General features: G+C 43.3%; 1 protein-coding gene across 2 annotated transcripts in view; it reads left to right on the top strand.

Moving 5' to 3' along the window:
* Positions 1-855: 855 nt before the first annotated feature.
* Positions 856-23,451, top strand: part of LOC139570227 (ETS translocation variant 4-like) — a 29,083-nt gene continuing 6,487 nt past the window's right edge. The window contains exons 1-8 of one of the 2 annotated variants that reach the window (XM_071391922.1): positions 856-1,045; positions 1,630-1,737; positions 2,400-2,490; positions 2,816-2,863; positions 8,090-8,143; positions 21,123-21,243; positions 21,561-21,755; positions 21,881-22,266. In XM_071391922.1, coding sequence (XP_071248023.1) covers positions 1,681-1,737; positions 2,400-2,490; positions 2,816-2,863; positions 8,090-8,143; positions 21,123-21,243; positions 21,561-21,755; positions 21,881-22,266 — 952 coding nt within the window. In that variant the 5' untranslated portion in view covers positions 856-1,045; positions 1,630-1,680. Of the gene's footprint in view, positions 1,046-1,629; positions 1,738-1,976; positions 2,108-2,399; positions 2,491-2,815; positions 2,864-8,089; positions 8,144-21,122; positions 21,244-21,560; positions 21,756-21,880; positions 22,267-23,451 lie in introns of those variants that run through there. The other variant, XM_071391923.1, reaches the window with a different exon arrangement.

The raw sequence follows: 23,451 nt of genomic DNA on the forward strand, positions 1-23,451 counted from the left end.
TGTCTAGGTATGTCTATGGTTGAGTGTAGGTGTTTAGGAAAGTCTATGGTTGCCTGATTTGGTTCTCAATCAGAGACAGCTGGTTATTGTTGTCTCTGATTGGGAGCCATATTTAAGGTAGCCATAGGCTTTAGGTGTTTGTGGGTAATTGTCTATGTTGAACGTAAGTAGCTTGTGTGTGCACTTTCGTTTGTAGCTTCACGGTCGTTTGTTGTTTTGTATAGTTTGTATAAGTGTTTCGTTTCGTGTTCATCTTCATCGTTCTAATAAAAGAAGATGTATTCATATCCCGCTGCGCCTTGGTCCGTCTCTCCTCCACACGATCGTGACAATAACGAGATAGTAACCTTTTCCCTCAGTTTGTTTGGTTTAAAAGCTACCTGTGACATTACATGTAATTTATATTCAGAAGGTGTTTCAAATAGCCAACCTCTGACTCCGTCAGTGAACAAAGTAATTGCTAGTTGTACATGACATAAAACATGTTATGTAGTCATTATAAGTGAGGAGAAGAAGTGTAAGAAGGTAAACAAACTAACTTATTTGACAGAGTCTGGGCAGGTAGGGAGAAACAAGTTGGGACATTCAAGCGAGGGCAGGTTTTTATGAATGGACGTTTTTTTTCCTAACTTTCCCCCTCTCTGGCTTTGTGAATGAAAAACAACTGGAAAACCTAGTGTAAAGACTCTTTGAGTCCCAAACTCTGATTGGCTACTGCTTTTCTAACTCCGCCCATGGTTGCTAGGGACCCAGACAGTCTCATAGCGGATTGGTTCAAAGAGAGAGCCTAGATTTCATTCATAAGTCAGGTCATTCATTAAGACAAAGGAAGAAATTCGAGCCCTTGAAAGAGGAAATCCACGAATCACCAAGTCATTTGACCAAGCGAGCGACAGAGAGCAAGAAAAGCAAGTCTACGTAGTCCAAATCAACACTCAAGTCTGGAAAAGAATTGACAACATTGTTTTTTGGGGCATTTCTGTCCCATGCTTATAACACACGCATTAAGCTTTTCATTTTCTTATTGTTGACTATTATAAGCAAGGTGAGGTTAAAACAGTTATTTAGTTGCCCTCTGTAGCCCATACAGTTGAGACGCGACATCTGTTTCTTTTCACATTATCCACGGTTCCATTTTCTCTCTGGGCATTGATGTAGCCTAAATAGAAAGTATAGGCCTATACTTTTTAGTAAGAAAGGACTATACTTTTTAGTAAGAAAAGCCTATACAATTTGTCTATTGTAGTTTTATACGTGCATGTCCTATAACATCACAATTTATTGGTTTGCCTGACGATTTTACAACTGCAAATTCTACATGATTATTCTATTTAGCCGACAAAAACCTATATGAGCCACATTTCAAATAACATATTATAACTATAGAAGAGCAAATGGCACATTGCATAGGCTTGTTTATTGAGTTAATTTTGTGCGGTATCTGATGACTGTCTATCCCGAACCACAGACTACAGTCTAGCTAGCGGTAAATGGCACCAGCCCGCTGGGTAATCGCTCGCCATAGCTTCCCCTCTCTGCATTTTTTTGTGAATGGAGCTCATTAGGTATGCAGCTTTCTCCCAGCTCCATTCACAACTATCGCTCCCCCTTGTCCCTCTCTCCCTGCAGGCTGCGTGGATCACATTCAACTCAGCCTAAATGATCACAAACGGTTAACGGATGGATTATAAAATGGATGGATATTTGGACCAGCAAGTGCCTTACACTTTAGCAAATGTACGTATGTATAAAGTCATGTATTTTATTATGCTGTACTCAATTTTAGGACTTGGTTACCGGGCTTTCTCTTTCGATCGCCCGTTGCATGCGATTTATTTGAAGCAACTATGTGCGCGATGAAAACTATTTTCAGTTCGGTTCTAAACTATCAAAAGGTCTGCACGATTTTTTGAACTAAATAATATAAATGACAGCTTTTATTTTACACTGTTTATTAACATATTTCTTGTCTCTAGACAGGAGATGTTGACAGTGTAACACCGAAAATGGGCTAACAATTTGAGAGGGCAAATGGAACGATAAAGCGCGTTTGAGTTGCATCACTATTGCAATTCACAGAGACAACCAGCATTGTTTTTCTGTTGTGGTATATAATTTTTTTTGTCTGAAATTATAAGAAAAAAATAAAAACACAGAAAGTTACAACTATAATGATAATAATTATAATAATTAGGCTACTGATAATAAGAAAAATAATAGCCTTGTAATATCCAAATTATAATGTAATACGTACTTATTTTAGTATTTATAGCCATATTGACGAATTAACTAAACCAATTAGTGACAGTGGGCATGTTCTATGTAGCCTGTGACATCAAAGGGTGTACTACATGTTTGATTGTATTTTCCAGTTCTGTAATATTTCTGATGCTTTGCAGAAGTCACAAGGAAATGGACCCCTAAATAGACTGTTGATGGCAGCGAAAAGGAAATACATGGACACGGAATTACCCCCTCAGGAATCTGAAGGTAAAGTTAGAACTCCGAAGGAAGCTCGTAATGGCCTAAAGTCCCTTTGCATGACACGTTTACCTCGTCAATGCTTTGCCTACCAATCCGGCAAGCAGATGTATCACTTCTATTTATGGATTGATAAATATGTCTTAACTTGTCTAAACCTGAACTAGCTGACATGACATGTGCCTAATGATCTTTGACCTTGTTGTTCTGTTGTATTCATGTGTGTGTGTGTGTGTGTGTGTGTGTGTGTGTGTGTGTGTGTGTGTGTGTGTGTGTGTGTGTGTGTGTGTGTGTGTGTGTGTGTGTGTGTGTGTGTGTGTGTGTGTGTGTTTAGACCTCTTTCAGGATTTAAGCCAACTTCAGGAGACATGGCTCACTGAAGGTAATGTGTTTTTTTAAAGTATTAATTGTGTATGTTTCAGTGGCATAGGCAATGATGAAAACATATGAGTGGTATGGCAAAATACCAACATAAACGGGGAAATGTCAACAATATTTCTACATGCAAGATACTATGTTAAAATATGCATTTGATCTATTGAACATTAGTCGTATTGATACCCTGGAGGACCAGCCTTGGTCAGACAGATATGAACATGGAAATGGTCCATAACAACGTCTATTGATATAGTTGTGTGTGTGAGTGGGTGGGTTTGATCCCAATTGCTCAGTTAATGACTTCTTGGTTGATGAGAACACTTGGATAAAATACTTAAACTATGCTTATAAATCTGTCATACCACCACTAAGCAGCAATGGCTTCAAACAATTCTTGGTCATGATAGAGCTCATTTCTCCAGAAGTATATGTATTCAATTTCTACAGATGTATTAATGTAGAGTGGGACTGAAATAATCTACAGTATGATAATTGCAATGAATTGGTATATAAGTTATGTGTACCAAATAGTCATCAGGCTACACCAGGAAAGGCCTAATATTGTGTGCTAGACACACAGTACACAGGGTGAAGTACCAAGACTTTGTTTCTTACAGTAAAACGAGGACGTTTAGGAAGTGAAGAAACCCTCGGGGAGTTAAAACATGCTGATGCAATACACATGGCCATTAGTGACAGAAAAAAATGTCCTTTGTGAACATAGACAGGACATGATTAGCTGTAAACATGCCCTATTTTGGCCATGCTGGCATGTAGTATGCTCGCGTGCCAATACGCCCAGCCAATGCAAACAAGCAGCATGTTAAGCCCCTGTCCCTTAACACATAGCGATGAAATGGACCCAGGCAGCAATTGTCAGCAGTGTGGAGTTTAAAAGTACAACGTGACGTACGCTCTGAAGAAGCAATTATATGTTAAGACGGGACAACAAAACCCAAGGAATGACTCACGCTTGTTTGGTAATGTTTGGTCAATCTGGGGCCCAGAAGTGGCAAGGCAATATGTAACGGGTTAGCAATCTCTAAACCAGAAATGCAGCCGACTACGAAATGTTTGCCATCTTAAACCAGCCAAATTGATACCCTGTGATTTAGAGCAGACCTGGGTCAAATATACGCTGGAACTGTGCTGGAAAGGTCAACGTAAAAAGAAAATACCCGAGGCAACACAGTATGGTTCGGGGTCGGCACGGTAGTGTGAAAAAGGTCAAATGGGCCTCCCTCTTAAGAAAAACTACTGTTTATGAAGCCCGGCAAACAATTGTCTCACTGTATCTTGGCCTAGGTGCCTATTCTCATGCAGCGTCAAACTGACAAGTTCACACCACCACGCTCCACAGACAAAGACAAAGCCAACACCAATAAAAGGGACAACAATGAGAACCACTCCGAAGTCTGATCCCTTTGATGGACATTTTATTTGAATTCAGTCAGCCATAAAGGTTACATGCATAGCAGTAGATATGGGGTGCTGTTGTACTGCATTAAGAGATTGGCTAGAAGAAGAGGGTCACTGGGCCAAAGAGAGAATTAAAAAGCTGAGCTGCCTGGGTGGAGGTTGGTGGTGTAACTATCATGTGTTTTTTAACCCTAAATAATATATTGTTTTTGAGCTCTTCTGGCAGAACTCCTCTTTCCTTTTACATGAATTACAGGCCTGTCATTGTGACTGATTGTGGTTACAAGGGATTCACCCGCGTAGCAGGAGGGAGTTTTCTGCTAGAGAGAGCGGGAGAAAGGGAGAGGGGAGACAGGAAAGTTGAGAGAGAGAGAGTTCAGGAGCTGGTCTCGTCTTGTCGTTTTCCTTTACGTTTATGACTGAGAGTTCTGCGATCCTCTCAGGATCTCCCATTGAGGAAAAAAAAAGTAATTCAAGGTGTCTGGAAGAAAAAAAGGAAACATGCATCTGTGCTCATATAAACACACTTTCTGTCTTGTGCTGACTTGCATCTCAAAGACTTTTGACGAGGTGTTCCTGGAAGCAAATCGGATACACACGCGCGTTCACGCTCACACACACACACTCTCCCTCTGTCTGCCTAAGCACAGGGGTTGTGCTCTTGTCTGCGAGCCAGTCACACTGACGCTCCGACATCCTTAATGGGGTTTTTTCTCTTCCCTTTCTGAGCTCGATCCAACGTGTTCCATTTTAGACATGTTGAAACTAGTGGAAATGATTTATTGTTTGGTCTGGTGGACTAAATATTGGCCTCTGCTCTTTCTCATAAAACAGCTTTATCCCTCTCCTTAGGGCAAAAGACTGCAAAGTTAAAAGGGGGTAATAATATTACCGTATAGCAACAAGGCACAGTATTATATAAGAAATCAATGTAATTTATCTGAACATGCTCCAAGACGCCATCATCCGGTTTCCTCCTCACAGGAAGAGGGGAAGAAATACGTGAAAGTGGATTTTGAAGTTCTTATTTTCTCTTTTCACTCCGTTTTGGTTTCCAAGCCAGGTTTTATGGTCTGGTAGCTGGTGGATGAACTGAGAGGGGACCTTTCGGATAGTTTCGGGTCTTTACTTGGCTGGGTGATGTCACAGACGCTGGCACTTACTCACTATCTCTTTGTGGGTTCTATGGACTTGCTCTGTTTTTGAGGGGAAAAAAGTGGAAGTAATTTTTCTTACTCCATAGTTTCAATTTGAGAGACTTTTTAATGTTCATTGTAAATTAAACTTCAGATTTGGTTTCCTATAATACTATACAATCTCATGTTCCTTATTCTGGTTATGTTAAACAATTTCAGAGTGGAGAGTGGATATGGCCTTCCTATGTGGTGGAATTTTGTTTTCGCTGGCCATTATGGACAGATTGTTGTCTCAATATTTAATGATAACCATCAACTTTTCCTAAGTATACCGTTGCGTAAGTGCAAGACCAAAGCAATGGAAAAAGCAGGAACCTTTCAAATTGGACTGATGCTAGTTGTAAGGGTTTCTAGCCCTGGCTGCAGGCGAGGTTTAGGGTTAGGCCATTCAGCTGCATGTAGCGAATCAGATGCCAGTGTGCTCATGCATGGCTCACTGGGTAAATTTGACCTTTTCACCCTTTTGGGTGTTGGCAGTCTACTAATCTGGCTTTCCTAACCTGTTTGTGTGGTGCAATGTCCAGTGCTTGGGAAGACAATTGATATCGGAAATGTATTTGTATCTGAACATCTTGGTAAACAGGATAGTACAATACTACCAAGCCCCGTTGCACCTGTACCCAATGGGCTGGGTTTGCATAAAGACAATTCAGAATGTTAGGGCCTAGATGGTAGGATCCGGTTCATTTCAATATAATATCAATTATAAGATTGGAAATTAAACTCACTCCAAGTTAAGATCTAGTATGAATGGATTCATATTTATTTCACCATGTCCAGTTTTTGGATTCATTTGGATAATTTCTGCTGTTTTTGTGATTGAATTATTCAACAAAACATCACTCATTCTTACTAGATAGTGGCATTGTGACCAAGATCTAACCCTAAATAGTGCTAACCTAAACTTGTTCTCAGCTCCCCCAACTTCTCTCTCAGTTCCTCGTCCTCCTAACACCTCCAGCTTGACCTTTGAACGCACCTCAAAGCAGGTGACGAATTCCAGAACACTTCACTGGCCGCAGAGCATCTATATTGTCCAAGAACGTCCTCCAGCTTCACAAACTGGGTGTAAGACCGAAAGAAGAAGTCTGATTTCCTTCCTTGTTTAAAATATCCTGTTTAGTCTGTCTTTGCTCTGTGATGAAAAGCACACACAAACAAGTACACAAAATGCACACAATTTACATGTTACTGACGTCTTCCTGACACAATCACAATCAGGTCAATGAGGGCTGAAGATATCTTTGTGGTTCTTTGGCCGGGGTTTGGACATACATGTTTGGACATGGGGGGAGGAAGGAAAGCCAGCTCCACCTCTCTATTTATCCATCTATCACCAGTCTGGTTCGATAGCTAGCCTACGTGAGTGACAGTAACCCTGTCTCCACTATAAGTGCACCTCTTAAGGTCATGAATCACCCTGTGCTGCCATCGTTAGGCCTCAAGTCAGAGCTTCGTCCATCATACCGAAAGACAGCTTCACAAGCCAGTCTGAAGTTTTCAGAAGGGACCCTGAGATGTTCCTGGTCAGCTCATGTGGTCAGGAAAAGCTCCTGACCCTAGTTGAGATCAGTCCAGAGGCAGAAGAGGAAGTGAGAAACCCCACTCCCTCATTTTTTCTGGTTACATTAGTTAATGAACTAAGTAGACCAGACCCAGCTTCTATCGCACTGGTGTCTATGGGAGAGCCACATGCTTAAGCAGATCGGAACTTACCATTTTTCCCAATGATAAATGGCCTGAGTGAACTATCTTCCTTTTCCACCTATTTTGATTAGTCCAGAATAAAACACAGTCAATAATCACAGTTACAATGTTTGACTGAGGTCAAGGCAATGACTTGAGGTTAAACCCTCCCGAGCTGCAGCTCAAAGGGTTAACTAATAAATCAGTGTTTGTGCCGTCAAGACGTTGAATGCCACATGAAACAAGGAGCTAAGCTTCATTCCCCCCTTGACTGTGTGGTGTTGGCAAAATGCTGGCACGCTGGAAAGTGTGGAGGTGAAGGTCGCTTGGCTGGATCCAGGTAGTGAGTCAAGTTTCATGGCCAAGGAGAGAGTCTGACGAGGCCCAGTAGCATGAACGCCAAGGCCCATGGACAGAGGGAGCCGAGCTTCCACACTGGCAAGGCTGCCGGACAGCATGAAGCACCAAGACTGGCTCAGTTAATAGGAAAATGCGCAGGTGTAGACCTTACCGTGAAATGCTAACTTACCAGCCCTTAACCAACAATGCAGTTCAAGAAATAGAGTTAAGAAAATATTTACTAAATAAACTAAAGTAAAAAATCGAATGAAAAGTAACAATAAAATAGCAATAACGAGGCTATATACAGGGGGTACCGAGTCAATGTGCGGTGGTACAGGTTAGTCAAGGTAATTTGTACATGTAGGTAGGGGTAAAGTGGCTATGCATAGATAATAAACAGTGAGTAGCAGCAGTGTAAAAACAGGGGGGGGTCAATGTAAATAGTCAGACAGGCTAGCGTAGTGCTCACTGTCTAGGTAAATTGCAGACCACCAAGGCTAGCTACAGTAGGTTAATTGATAGGCTTATAGCATTCTGCTCAAACCATGACATGACGCTAACGGTTTCTCTTTCTTTTCTGATTTCAGCTCAAGTGCCTGACAGTGACGAGCAGTTTGTTCCTGATTTCCACACCGAAAACTGTAAGTAAAGATTGCATTAGTGTAAAATCTAAGAATTCTGTGTTTGCGTGTTTGTTTTGTGTGTGTGTTTGCGTGTATGTGTGTGTGTTTGTTTAGTGCGTGCGTGCGTGTGTGTGTGTGTGTGAGAGATAGAGAGAACTCAGATACGGGGTCAGCATTGGGTTGTGAAACTACTCGAGGCTTGGGTGGAGCTACTGTATTTGTCGAAGTCACATTAATCTTTGCCTGGGAAAAAGCATTTCTGAGACACAAACTTAATACATGACCTACTCATCATGGGTGAATGTGGATGCTACCATTGTCCTCCTCTATCCATTTGCATGGTTTTGAAAAGCTGAATGGATCAGCACAGGAAACCAGTAAAAGATCATTCAGAGTCCAGGTACAAAGACTCCCTTTTGTGTATGTCTGAGGTGTAAGAGGGGAAAGCAAATTCCTATACTACACAACTGCGCGGCTGCTATTTGAATGGGTTTCCCTTTTTGTTGTGTTTTTAAACAATGGTGATTCAGAGTAGGGGAGTGTGCGCTTTGCAAACAGCGTCCTCTGTGCCTTTTTCATTCAAACTCATTCATAGACTTATGGGTGAGTTCATACAATATGACGAATGGGAAAATAATATATTTAACAGCAAATTTGACGCAAACATAACATAGCAATTTTGATGGGGTAAGTCTTAACTTGAACATGTTTTGAATATAATTTAAACATGAGAATAAATCTGAAGTTTTATTGTGTGTATTTTAAACTTAGCAATTGAGTTCCCCCTGGCCCCGTTCAAAACCCAACCACTATTGTGCCATTTATCCACAGTGACAACTGTCCCAGTAACACATGCCCAGTGAAACATATTGTTCCTGTCTGTGGGACAACAATGGTAACGAGGAAGCGGCGATGAACCCTAGAGCATGCAAGGGTCATGTCTACTTAACCCCGGGCCAGCACAACCAATCGGCGGTCAGCCTGCTGCCCATGGTAGACCTTGGTATGCTCCGTAGGGTCAGTGGGGCTTCACTTTGACAGGCAGCTCACTTATACACAGTAGTCTGAGCCGAGACGGGCTCAGGTTGACAGACAGCGCTCCTGCTAGCACCTGCTGTTCACACTCAATGACCAGAAGACTCTCTATTCAACATGATGTGATGGGAAGCTCCAAGTTGACAGGCTGCCATAGACATAAAGATATTCTTCTACATGTTTGTGGTTGCGACTTGAAGTGAGTCTATTGAAGCCCCCAGCGGGTTTGATGAAGGCCTCTATTCCCATACCCGATTTTGCATTATTCTATCAAACTCATCGCTCTTCAGCCTTGTAATATAGTTCTAAACAGGTGACAGGTGTTAGGGAATCTCAGAGTACAGAGCGTAAAGCCGGCAAACAAAGTCCTAATCCCTTGTGCCAAAAAATTATTGAAGCCGTATTGAAAAGGCGCCACAGCAAATCAAACATAGTTGTTTTCTGAGTCAGGTTGTTACCTGTATGGGTGTGGAAAACAGAGGGAGATAGAGGGAAAGAGAGAGAACGAGAGAGAGAGAGGGATGAGGGAAAACAGAGCGCCAGACTTTGGGACACTCTGGAATGCTAGATTAAGGAGATGGGGGGGGGACAAGAAGTGATTGTGCAATACCTGCACATCTGGTAAATCTATGTAATCTCTTTCCCTTTTCTCTCAATAACAGCTAACAAGCATGCTCTGTCTCCAGAGTTCCACTGAGGGAAGGTTATGTATACACGTCGTTTACCTCCTTACCAGTGGTGGAAAAAGTACTCAGTTGTCATACTTCAGTAAAAATAAAGATACCTTAATAGAAAATGACTCATGTAAAAGTCTTGTCTCATCGCTACAACTCCCGTACGGGCTCGGAAGAGAGGAAGGTCGAGAGCCATGCGTCCTCCGAAACACAACCCAACCAAGCCCCACTGCTTCTTAACACAGCGCACATCCAACCCGGAAGCCAGCCGCACCAATGTGTCGGAGGAAACACCGTACACCTAGCGACCTGGTCAGCGCGCACTGCACCCCGCCCGCGATGAGACAAGGATATCCCTACCGGCCAAACCCTCAAGGATATCCCTAACCCAGACAACGCTAGGCCAATTGTGCGTTGCCCCATGGGCCTCCCGGTCGCGGCCGGCTGCGACAGAGCCTGGGCTCGAACCCAGAGTCTCTGGGCGATGTAGTGCCTTAGACCACTGTGCCACCCGGGAGGCCCCTTAGTTTCACCTTTTAATATTTTTAGAATTGTCTGAGACCAAATATGCCATTGATAAATGTGTTGTTACTGAAATAAAAATCGTGTGGAAAGTAGTTCTTTATGTTCTGTTAGACGGAGAGCAGCCCAAGAGATGTGTCCCATTCATATATTTTCTCCTGCAAGTAAGCGGAAGCGTCTCCCCCTCTCCCTTAGTCTTCATTCATAAAAAAGTGCTACAGTACTGTTACCCCGTTTTGTGACCCCCCTCTCTTTGAGTGAATTATCTGACCCCTCCCTCTTCCTGTCTCTGTACAAACTAAGCTGAATTATAACTCTGGACACCCCTCTCTCTCCTTTTCACCCTTCTACCATTTTGCTTTCTCTACGTTGAGCGTTCCAAGATGTGAGCTAATCCAACTATTTCAGAGCTGTGTGGGCCGATTGTTTAGTTTTGGACCTTGTAGTAATTATATAGGAAGTTGTGGCTGTAGATGCGGTTCCAGTCCTTTAGAGAGAAAATGGGAGACGGAGAGAGAGAACGAGAGACAAAAAGAGAGAGAGAGAGAGTGCAGTTGAGTGCAAATGCTCACGGCAGTTCGTCTCTTCGGTAGGAAGCGTTCTGCCTCGTCATGAATTTATGACCTTCCCTCTTGTTTGTGTTGTTGTGTTCCCCTGCTCACTGGTTCGCTCAGAGCTGGCCCAATCAGTCCCCATTTGGAGCAGAGGGACCATGAATTGGCGAGCTCCTACCTCTCTTTGCTCTCTCTCCAGTTGAACAAAAATAAATATGCAGGCCAGTGTTCTCGACTTTCCAAAATACAGCTGCTATGCAACAAGTCTAATGAAACATCCAGGTGACTGACAGATATGCAGGGGTACCGTTCGCCCCCAGGGAGGACGATTCCTCTTCAATGTGTGTGTGTGCGCGAGTTTGTGCGTACATGTGAATACACGACTGAATGGGTCATTTCTCTCCAGAAACACGTGCATCCTGGCCACCTACAGCCACACACTATGCACATGCGCACACAAAACACACACACACACACACACACACACACACTTCAGCACCACAGTTTTATGAATGGGCTGGTTGTGAGAGACTGGCTGAGGCAGCACATTGGGTTAAAGGGAGGGAATCTCCATTCATGAATTGGACGGCTGTTATTCTACTACCACCACAAAAAGAGAAGGTGAACACGTCAAATGCCTTCTGTCTCACCATTTGGTTTCTGCTAATGTTATCTTTCAGTTATACATTCATGACAAAGGAGTTCGATTTATTTTCCAAAAGTAAACGGTTGTTTTCCCTCTTATAAGGCACCCAATGTTATAATACTATAATACTTTTCTAAATGTTGTGCGTAGTATGTCAGAGGAGAAGTGCATTTGCATGTTCAGGGAGAGGAAAGGGGGATTTGAGGAACGGCTGGTCTTTAACGTTCTCCACAGCTGGAACCTTTTCTCTTTCTAAGACGAGAGCAGGGGAAAACCAAGGGCAACAGATGCAGGCAGGCCTAAAAATAACAGACCGGGTTCCACGTTTAGCAATAATACACAGGAGCACGAGAAACCAGGAGATCACATCAACAAACCAAGCATGCCATCACTAAATAGCGTCGGAGTTAATTACCCTTGGTGACGCTATTGTTTTGCCCAAGACGGACAGCGAGGGATATCCCTAGATTCTGTCTCCGTGACATAGCTGGGTCCTGTTCAGTAGGGAGAAAACGTTTTGCTCCGGTGTGTCTTACTAAACATGGCGGTGGTTTGCTCAGTTTTCCAACCGCCACATGTAACTTTAATAAGAGGGGATCATTGATGGTTGAGGCTGAGGTCTTGCCATTGCCATAGTGACTTGCTGACACAGGACAGGCCGTGTGTGGAGTGAGCCTTGTAGGGCTGTATTGATCCTAGCGAGGGATGGGGAGGGATAGATAGATAGATAAAGATAAAGTGTAGATAAATCAGGAAAGTGGGGGGGGGGGGGGGGGGGGTCACGCAGCATGCTTGCCTGTGCCTCGGGGCATCATGTTGAGATCCCAATCGCTAAACAGAGAGAGAGGAAGAAATAGAGAGATTGAAGGGAACGATAGAGTGAGAGGATCTGTGGATGTGGCATGTGCTCTGATATTTACAGGGAGGAGTTTGACCAGGCTTTCTACTGGGCTTGATGGGAACTTAGTGCAGCATGTGTTATCTATCTCCTTCAGTCAAGATAAGCCTGGTCCGCCCCTATATCTCCTCCCCTCCCTCTCTCACTTCTCCACTTGATGGATATTAGCCGGGTCAGTGGGAGCTCTTTATATCATTTCAGTAACAGCGGGGGGGGGTCGATTGACACATTAAACATTAAGAGGGGACAGCTATATTGGGGCTGAGGGATCGAGAGTGAAGGGTCAATATTTTGCCACATTACTTACACCCCCGGCTTTCTGCGATGGAACGACCCACTCGCTGCCCGTGTCCTGGGATGGGGATGTATTGTATTGTGCCTACTAAACGGCAATGGGGAAGAAAGATTTATAGACGGTCACAGGCCACTTAAAAAATATCACCGCAATGCACTGGGGATGAAATGGACAATAGATAAAGTGTGATTAATAAAAAAAAAAAAGATATATATATACATACAAGTCATGTTTTTTTTGTCAGTACAAAGGCTATGGCCAACTTTGATTCAACTTTGATTATAGTGCTGCTACGTGCACTTTGATGCTGTTATTCACCATGCTATAACACATTAGTCAAGAATATACTATTCCCATAATCCATAACACGTGACATGCCTGTGTTAGTGCTAAGTGCTGCCTTCGCTAAGTCTAGTGTCCGCTCCTCCTTGTCTTGTCCAATGGGATGGCCATAACACAGTCACGTGATGTTCACACACCCACACACTTTTTTATTTACAGCAACATCTCCATCTTCACTGTCAAATTGTGAAGTCATTTACCGCATAGAGCACACACATGATAGGAAAATGAAAAGGGAATTCCTTACAGTCCAAAAAAGTCGACCTGACATCAAATGTTCGAGAAGTGAGAAGTGAAACTTGGATGACAGCAACGTGTGACACTCCGTTCTCCGGTCACACTCCATTCTCTGTGTCCGCCACATCCTTGTTTCCAAGACAACATCAAGCTACACCTAATAATAATAATGCATGAAACACTTCTGTTTATCTTAAAGCATCACATAGTTGATCCGTTGTGCTATGTCGCTTTACCGTCCAACCACTTTCTGTTGATACTACAGTGCTCTCTATCAATCTTGTCAGGCTTGTTTGGCAGGTATCTGACAACAATGCTTTAAATATTCAAAGAAGCCAAGTCGCAAAGGCATTAGCCGATCAGAAAGGGTGACCGGTAAATCAGATAGGTACACTAATGGTTAAATGGACCAAGCGGTGATGTTTGTAATAGACATTGAGACCACTCTGGGGCCCAGCGTTGGCTTTTAGAGATCTCCAGTTGTCAGTTCGCCCCTCGCTCTCTCTCTCTCTGCTCTTTCTGATTGTGCATTGACCTGAGAAGCACACATGTTCTGCACATGTTTCAGTTCGACAGTGGAATTGCTGCTGGATTGTCTTTCCAGTCTCAATGAGGTGGAACAGATTGAATCGCCGTCGGTGACTCACCATCCCACCGGATTTTCCACTGACCACACTTTTACATGCAGAACTTTCAATGTGTGGGCCAACATACTTGGAATGAACATTTCAGCGTTTCAATATCACCTAAATGTTTACAGTAAGTGAAATTGAAGGCCTTTCTTCTCTACTTGATAGGGTTGAAAGGTACAGCAGTGGCAACAAGCCCAGTTGAAAATAAGAGCTATGAATCACCACAACAGAAAAGGTGGCACAGTGCTGTGTAGATGAAGCGGCATGTGTTAATATACTGTATTTGATCTCCACTATCATAACATATAAAAAAAACTATTGTTTATCCCTTATGTACCCTACTTTCTACAGTTGAGCCAGGCCACAGAGACAGAGAGAGGATTGCCATTTGGCATGTCCCAGAAATCAATACGTTCCTTTGAAATCTTTAGAGGCACATAATTGGGCATCCCTGTTGTTTTTATTGAACTGTCTGTCATTGTTGGGATCATTTTGCCAGTGAGGAACCATCTCTCGCTCTCTCTGACTCCCAAGAAACCCTCCATGGGCTCTACTAAAGCTGTTCCAGGGTGTACAGTACATATGTAGTTTATATAACTCGTGTACTAATACAGGAAACTGTATATCATCTAACATTCAAGGAACAATCATGTGACAGTTGCCCATATTTGAAATGGACTATAGCTACAGTGGATGTTCCCTTCAATACGTCTCCTTTCGTTCTCATGGTTTGCCTATGGCAGATAGCCTAGTGGTTAGAGCGCTGGAGCCAGGAACTGAAAGGTTGCTGGTTCAAATACCTGAGCTGACAAGGTGAATAATCTGTTGATGTGCTTTGAGCAAGGCATTTAACCCTCATTTGCTCCACTGGTCCTGTACTACTATGGCTGACCCTATAAAACCACACGTTTCACTGCACCTATCTGGTGTACATGACAATAAAACATCCTTGTAATACTATTCACCCTATTTGACATTGCAACTGAGATACAGTTAACCAGAATGATAAGTCACTGGGAATCTCCTTGACTGGCTGGTGGGTACAGAAGCTTATCCCACTGCTGGCTTGCCTCTGAAGCTAAGCAGGGTTGGTCCCTGGATGGGAGACCAGATGCTGCTAGAAGTGGTGTTGGAGGGCCAGTAGCAGACACAAAAATACAGTATATATATACCAAGGTGCCATCTTTCGGATAGGATGTTAAACGGGGTGTCCTAACTCTCTGTGGTTGCTAATGGCACTTATCCTAAGAGTAGGGCTGTTAACCCCATTGTCCTGGCTAAATTCTCAATCTGGCCCTCATTCCATCACCCCCAGCTTCCAATTGGCTCACTCATCCCCCTCCTCTCCCCTGTAACTATTCTCCAGGTTGTTGCTATAAATGAGAATGTGTTCTCAGTCAACTTACCTGTTAAAATAAGGGTAAAAATAAGAAGCTGTCACGTCCTGCAGACTTCCAGAGACTGACTTCCCATCCCGGAGATAAACACCCTAATGTAAAGCTCTCCAGATCCTCTCTCGCTGAGTTCAGGTTTGATTACTCTAGAGAAGAACCTTTAATGGTAGGAAACGCTCTGTATAAAATAAACTGAGGAGATTACAGAGGGGGTTTCCTACCTGGCATTCAACCCTGGCTTCTACTTGTTTGATCATTGCCATTCGCTACCAAACTATAACTGGAATCCTGTACAAACCTAAGATCACAAGAGGATAGTAAGAAGAGGTACATACCCTATTTAGGGGTTCACAGCAAAGCTGGATCGATTTTGCTCCATCTTGGAAATTTTTGAAAACCTCAATTTCTTAACTTAGTTTCAGAGAAGATAAGGGATTGGTTAAGAGATGTCTGAGTTATTGCTCAATCGGGAAATCAGATTTGAAGTGTCCATTTAAATCCTTTGTAAATCCACTTCACAAAGGCCTGTCAACTTGACACTTTTTAGCGTCATCGAAGACATTACCATGATGAACCATGTTAAGTTTGGCATTGATATCTTAAAAAATAAGTAAACTATTCTGCCCGACCAAGCAAAAAGGCAGTACCTGCTCATAGCGTGGAACTGAGAAAAATGGCTTTTATTTACCTTGGTTTCACAGTAACTTCTAACATGACCTCCATTTTCTCCAAAACACAATACAATAGAGGCAGGATACTTGTCTACATGATTAAGCATGTATTTAATGTAGCACAAATGAGCAGTTACTGCCTTTTTGCTTGGTAGGGCAGTATTAACAATTCACTTTTTGGTTTTTGTAACGATTACGCTTAAAATAATCCTAAGAAATCTTCTTCACATTGACTAAAAGATTCACATTTGGAATGTAGGCCCATAGTACAAGGGATTGGTCAAAAGATGGCTGCGTTATTAACAAATCAAAAATCAGATTTTATGTGTCAATTTAAACCACTCTAACTCCACTCCACAGTGGCCTATCAACGTGAAACTTGTCATTGATATCATAGACATCCCTAAAATGAACTGCACTGAATTTGGTGTTGATATAAAAAATGTAAAAAGTCAAACTATTGACAACTCATTCTTTGCACATGTAACGCTAATGCTCACAATAATTTTCTCCTTATGAACGTCAGATTCACTCCAGACGTTGTATTTAGACTCATGATTTCACATAAAGGAAGATTGTTCCTACATGACAGAGTACTTGCTTTGCTATCCAAATGATCTTGTATTCTTTCTGTCATCCTGAACACCGTTTATTGCTGCTCGCAGCTTTATTTTGTAGTCTTCCTTGACGCTTCATGTTTTTAACTTTGTCTCTTGACGTCACAACACTCTGAATCCTCAATTCCTCTTTGCGTTACACAAAGTAGCATGAGATATTTCTTTAGCACTTAAGCTGCAGAAGAATGTCCCATTTCAGACAAGCTTCTGGTGATCCTCAGTCCTCAGGAGTTCCCACTAGTACCTTAATCCAGCCGAGGACACTTTGTGTGGACGAGGATAGGGGTGGGGAGGGTGTTGTGGGGGTCTCAGGTCCTGAGATTTGTTTGTGGTGGGTTTTGACTGAATAGCGTCCCTCCATGATGATCCCTCCACTTCCTAAAGCACTCAACCAAGACCATCACCTTTCACCCTACATCCTCCCCCAAAGATTCACAATTTACATATATAAAGTCCCCCTGCTCCTCCCTCCAACCCCATCCATAACCTGGATCATCCTGTGATCAGAAAGGGAGTGACTGGCAAGACACCAGGGAAAGCAAGATAAATAAAAAAACGAATCAGGAAGAGGAGCAAACACAAGATGAAAACATTCAACTTTCATAACAAGAAGAAGACTTTCCACATGCCCTGTATCCGTCCATTTTGTGGGGGGAATAAGAAAAGCATTTCAGCCATAAACGTCTCTAAAGTTAACAACCCCTACTTTGTTGAGATCATAATTTTACACAAGGTTAGGATGTGTTCACATTTCCAATCCCCAACACCCATTCCAAATACAAAGAGTCTCTCTCTCTCTCTCTCTCTGTCCAAAAATATCTAAACACTTCTCTCTACCATTATACATTATGTTTAAGTTCACAACACCCCCTCCCCATATTAGAAAAAAACTCCTTGAAATATGAGGATCTTGGTGGAGAAAAGTGTAACTACTAACAAAGATGTAGAGAGGGAAACCAGAACCAAGTGAGCTGGGGTCAAATGTCCCCTAAATAAAACCAATAGGGAAGAGCCATGCTCTCCAAACTCTGTTTATGTGACTGCCACTACTTTATAAACTTCGGAGTCTAATTTTCTGTCATTTGAACTTTGGATTTACCTTGATAATGTCACTTTTTTCAAGGATTTGTGAAGCCATTATTTTTTAAATCCTTTTTAAATTGTACATTTTAAGAATCCCTTTTCCGGTTGAAATAAATCATAATTAAAATCAAATTGTATTAGTCACATGCACCGAATACAACAGGTGTAAACCTTACAGTGAAACGCTTACTTACAAGCCCCTAAAAAAATATGGATGAGAATAAGAATTAAAAGTAACAAGTAATTAAAGAGCAGCAGTAAAATAACAATAGCGAAACTATATACAGGGGGGTACCGGTACAGAGTCAATGTGCGGGGGCACCGGTTAGTTGAGGTAGTATGTACATGTAGGTAGAGTTATTACAGTGACTATGCATAGATGATAACAACAGAGAGTAGCAGCGGTGTAAAAGAGGGGGGGGGGGGGGGGGGGGTGCAATGCAAATAGTCTGGGTAGCCATTTGATTAGAAGTTTTCTGATTTCATAGTTTACTCTGATCAAATACAACTGAAACAAGTCAGATGCTCAAAATGTTGAGACATTTCTATTAGGATCAAGGGATATCCAATGTGTCACAACCTCCTTTGATCTTGAGAAATCAGTTGATTCACTAGGGCTTCGTTAACAGGGAAGTCCGCCAACCCCTAATTGGGGAAGCATGCCAGACAACAGCACCAATCATACACACTCACAGCCGTCCTACGCTCATATACAAGAGTAATTCATATTGTAGATCCTGACACACGAATCTCCACCCACTTACTGTTGAACAGTGCTGTGCTTCATTCTCAAACAGCGGCCAATGCTCTTGACTCGATGCCGTTCACAGAGCAGAACGCAGTGTTCGAAATTAAACAAAAGCAGGGCCACGGCAAAAGGCTGTATGTCTGCCAAACGTATTATCTGCTCCACTTAGGCTGCATTGTGACTTGTGTACACTCTACACACCATGGACTGTGTGTAGTGAGAGGGTCACTGTGTGAGACAAACACATTCCACACTCTCATAGCCATATTGGAAACAAATTCGGTCATGTGCCACCCTGGGAATGATGAGAAAGGAAGAGGGATTTGGGGGGCTGTAATCCTATTGTGTCTGTGTGGGAAATCTTGGTAAATACTTTTCTAATCCTTTTTGATCGCACTCTAAAGCCAACACTTCCTCACCTGCCCGGGTGTGTCATGGGAAAGAAGAGACTAAAACAAAAGGGGTTTTCCCACATTTTCAAACGTTCCACAAGCTGTCGGTCTGCCTGTCTGCATATGTCTGTCTGTCTGTCACTTTCTCTCTCTCTCTCTTTCTCAGTCTCTTTCATTCTGTCTTTATTTCCCACTGATTGTCTGTCGTTTTAACTCCCCCCCATTCCTCTCGAGCCTTCTTTTTTTCTTTGTTGCTCTGTTTGACTAGCTGTAGACGTTCCTTTCTCAGCCATTTACAGTAAGTCGCTGCATTTTCTCTCCTCCCTTTTTGTGAATGGGATACAGACAGTATGCAATTACCTGGTCTTGGGTTTCAGTGTGGCCTGTTCCGTCAGCTCCACACCCACTGCAGACACACACACACGCTCACACACACACGCTCACACACACACACATACACATACACATACACACACGCACACGCACACGCACACACACACACACACAGTCGTCCCCAGCTGAAAGTGCACAGCTGCTGCTGTTTACCCTCTCAGGCCCAGAAAAACATCCTGTGCTGTACAGTCAGTCAGTGAGAACCTCCCCTCGCATAATAAACACAGCCTCAGCAGTTTGAAGCTCCACTTTGGGTGGTTTGTGTGGCCTTCAAGGCAAAGGTCCCCACCAAGGGAAGAGCTTGATTGAAAGTACATGTCTTCTGTAGAGTTTGGATTGAAAATGGGAGAAGAATATAGGCTGTGTGGAAGATCTAGTAAACATACTCAGAATGTTCATGCAGATGATGAACGAAACCAAGACAGGAAATGTTAGGAATTGAAAACCAGTCAAGGTGTGGAGAAATGCGAGAAGCAAAATACAAGACGAACAACTTCTACATTTAAAGGTTTAATAGACAGAAATAGACAGACGTATACATATGGGAAGACAGGCACGTTCCTCTAAGAGGTTCGCAGAAAATCTCTCGTCCTCCGGGGAGGCCAGACCTTTATCTGTTCATTGTCTCATCCTTCGCTGCCCTGGGCCAAAACAGTAAATTAAGGCTGAGACGGGGGGGTTGAAACATCTGAACCATCTTCATTGCGTAAGGACACCCATGGCCGATTTTATGGCTCAAGGGCTAAATATCACTTACTAAGACCTGCTTTATGGTGACCTCTGGCCTTAGAGAGGGTACCTGGAGGACAAATTCCAATAGGGAATAATCATCAGAACATTGTTCTTAACAAGTAACATGACCTTGTGAGGTCAAACGTAAAATGTTTCTCTGGCCGTCTCCTTTTGGAAAATAAAGTTATTAACTGAAATACCCAAAATGATATAACATTGTTTGCCAAGGAAATGAAGAACGTATTATGTTTCACTCAAACATCATACTGACCAAAGTGTTGCATTGCTTTTGCAACAAGCTCTCACAATCTCACTGCAGAACTAGACGTTTATCCATGTTTTTCCAAAACGTCAAATTTCAAAGTTGCTCCAAATGTCAAAATTCTAAGTGTTTTTGACACCCTGGGTTGCTCCTCCTGCTCAGTATAGTTCAGTTGCGCCAAACGTTGAATTTAGAAGGTTAAGGGTTCGACAGGGATTCATCACTCAACCTTCTGTTCCAGAGTCACATAAAATGTAGGCACTCATGGTTAAGGTAAAGGTTTGGGATGGGGTAAAAAAAATAATATATACATAAATGAGTGTCCACCACTGGGATTGAACACGCAACCTTCTGATCCACCACCCCTGTCCACAATGCCCTAGCAAAATCCAAGCCTACTTGATGGTAATAGTATTCACTGTTGCCCCTAGTGGCCTGTTTTGAAGGCATTTCCCGACGACATCAAGACATGGATAGACGTCCAATTTCGAAGTCACTTTTGAGCGATCTGCCTAGCCTTTTGTTAATTGAAAGACAGTTTCTTGGCCGGTGCCGTTGTTTAGGTTTGGGTATACTTTGTGTTGGGTGCATAGGAAGTTATGGCTTGTGTTGTGTCTGGAAGAGAGGAGAAAAAGTTGGCGAGGACACCAATGGCTTCCAAATGAACTGCAGGAATGTGTGTATGCACATGTATGTTTATATGTGTCTGTCTTGTTTTCAACTGACTGTCACTGAAGCGGTCTGGCACATGTTAGGGATTCCTGTGCGGACGAAAGTGTTTGCTTTGCCTTTGAACTTGATGACATCATAGAGGGTAAAATAAACTTTCCATGTTTGCCAACCTGCTCTTCTGTCTCTGTTCTTCTACAGCAGTGGCATTCCACAGCCCGCCAGTCACCATCAAGAAGGAACCACCGAGCCCTTGGTCCGACCCCAGCCAATCCTGTAGCCACAAGCAGATCCCCAATGGAGAGCAGTGCCTTTATGCCAGGTACACATGTCAACAAGTACAGTACTCAGCTTATTATGGCCCGTATACAAACATTCTCATCTTACGGAGTCAGAGGATCCATAGCAGGTCACGAGTCAACCAATTCCAGTCAATTCTCATACACAAGGCAGTGCATCAAAGAGAGTGACCAGACAAGCTACTGAACACAATGTGAGTCACTACAAAACACCCATCCCCCATAAGCCCACTTTGGCTTACTGACCTGTTTTACTAATGTTAGGGCCTACTACTGATGCCTTGGTAATACTCATGAACCAAATAGCGATTCATAAACCATGCTTGTGTGTGTTTTCCAGTGCCTACGAGCCGAAGAGGGCTGCAGGACCCAATAAGAGCTCCTGCCCCCAAGGGATGTCTCCCATGCAGCATCATTACTCCCCCAAGCCTGCCGGGGGCGCTGGTGGACGGCCTGACAACACGGCCTACAACATGAACTCCCCTGCCGCCTCTCAGCCACTGCCCAACCACAACAACTACCCCATGAACCCCAGGTATTAACCCCTGGACTGTACAAAATACTTAATTGTGCCACAAAACAATACGCCTTTGGTTGGTGACATAATAATATTCTGTCGGCACTGATAGTTTTCATAACCTCTCTTTTCCCTTCTGTTAGTTCCAGGTATCAGGCCCCCTCAGCAGACATGTGCCCCCAGGGGTTCCCCCCTCAAGGGCAGGCCTTCCAGCGCATGCACCCTGCCCCAGCCGGAGGCGGTGGTGGGGGAGGAGGAGGTGGAGGACCAGGTGGAGGTGGTGGCTATCATCGGCAGCACTCAGACCCCTGTCTACCCTACCTGCAGCAGAGCTTCAAGCAAGAGTACCTGGACCCTCTTTACGAGAGGGCCACCCACATGGCAGGACCCGGGCATGGATCAGGGCACGGGCCTCACCCACCTCACCAACACCAACAACACCACCCACACTCTCACCACCATCCGCACAGGTTCCCTCCTGCCCACATGATGGTAAAGCAGGAGCCAACCGACTACACCTATGAGCCTGGTGAGTGATTAAAACACTGAGGGTCCAAGGGAAGAATGACAGAGATACAATATGAGTCTGTTTTGAATGGCAACCCCCGTTTAATATAAAGAATCTATACTGAATGACTCATGGTTTTAGGAGGGAAGCTAATCTCTCACGGAGGTCACAGAGTGTCTTTCCTCCCTAACAAATCATAACACACTGACCCACAGAATACTGCAAAACATACTCTAACTAATCCCATATCGCTCATGTAGGCATATTCACCTTCTGTAGGACGTAGGATGTATACAATTACTTACACATATTGCTTTATGGCTTTTGCTCTCTGTCCTACAAAAAGTTCCTTTGAAAAAAAAGTTGCTTTGCGTCATCCGGGTGTGTATGGATAACATTAGAACAAAATGTCCAAACGCAGACACTTCTATGTCTGCTACAGACCTTGCCCTACCCCCTCCCTACCTCCAAACTCCTCCTTTCAACTCCCTGGCACTTTGCAAAAAAAGGTATTGACTCTTGACTGTAATGCAGTTTCTTTCCTCCTCTACACTCCTCCCCGCTCCGTCTCTCCACACTTGTCTCACTGAAAGGGAGGCAGAGGAATTTCATTGAGAAAATGGAGGGCACTGGAAAGACTAGAGTCCCCAGTGGAGCACTCTGGGGTGTCGGGTTGCAACAGCGGCTCCTTTTTCTGCAGGCAGATGAACTCATAATGGAAAAATGAGCGTGGCTGCAGTAACCCGAACACTCACTGTGGAGGGAGAGAGGAGGGGGGAGGAGAGGGTGGGGTAGCCAGGGGCCTTGGCAACCATACCTCCACAGTGCAGCAGCACAGCCCCAAAGCCCTGGCTGTTCCCTTTAAAGGAAAACTATCTTTTGGTATTTGTTTTATTAGTCCATTGTTGATATAGTCAAAAATGTTATGTATATCAGCAATGAAGTTTTCAAGATATATAACTTTCAAAATACAGAAATGCAAAATGCATCATACCGGCTGTATTTATATATTTTGAAAGTGATAGGAGGAGTTGAAGAGGCTGGTGGGACAGCCTGAGACGTGTGCCGCAGATAAAAGCTGGCAGCTGTTTTTCCTGCTCCGAAATGCTATCACAAGGACCTCATTGTCATACTTGAGTAAAAGTAAAGATACCTTATTAGAAAATGACTCTAGTAAAAGTGAAAGTCATCCAGTAAAATACGACT

This window comes from Salvelinus alpinus, chromosome 3, assembly GCF_045679555.1.
Source record: "Salvelinus alpinus chromosome 3, SLU_Salpinus.1, whole genome shotgun sequence".
NCBI lineage: Eukaryota > Metazoa > Chordata > Actinopteri > Salmoniformes > Salmonidae > Salvelinus > Salvelinus alpinus.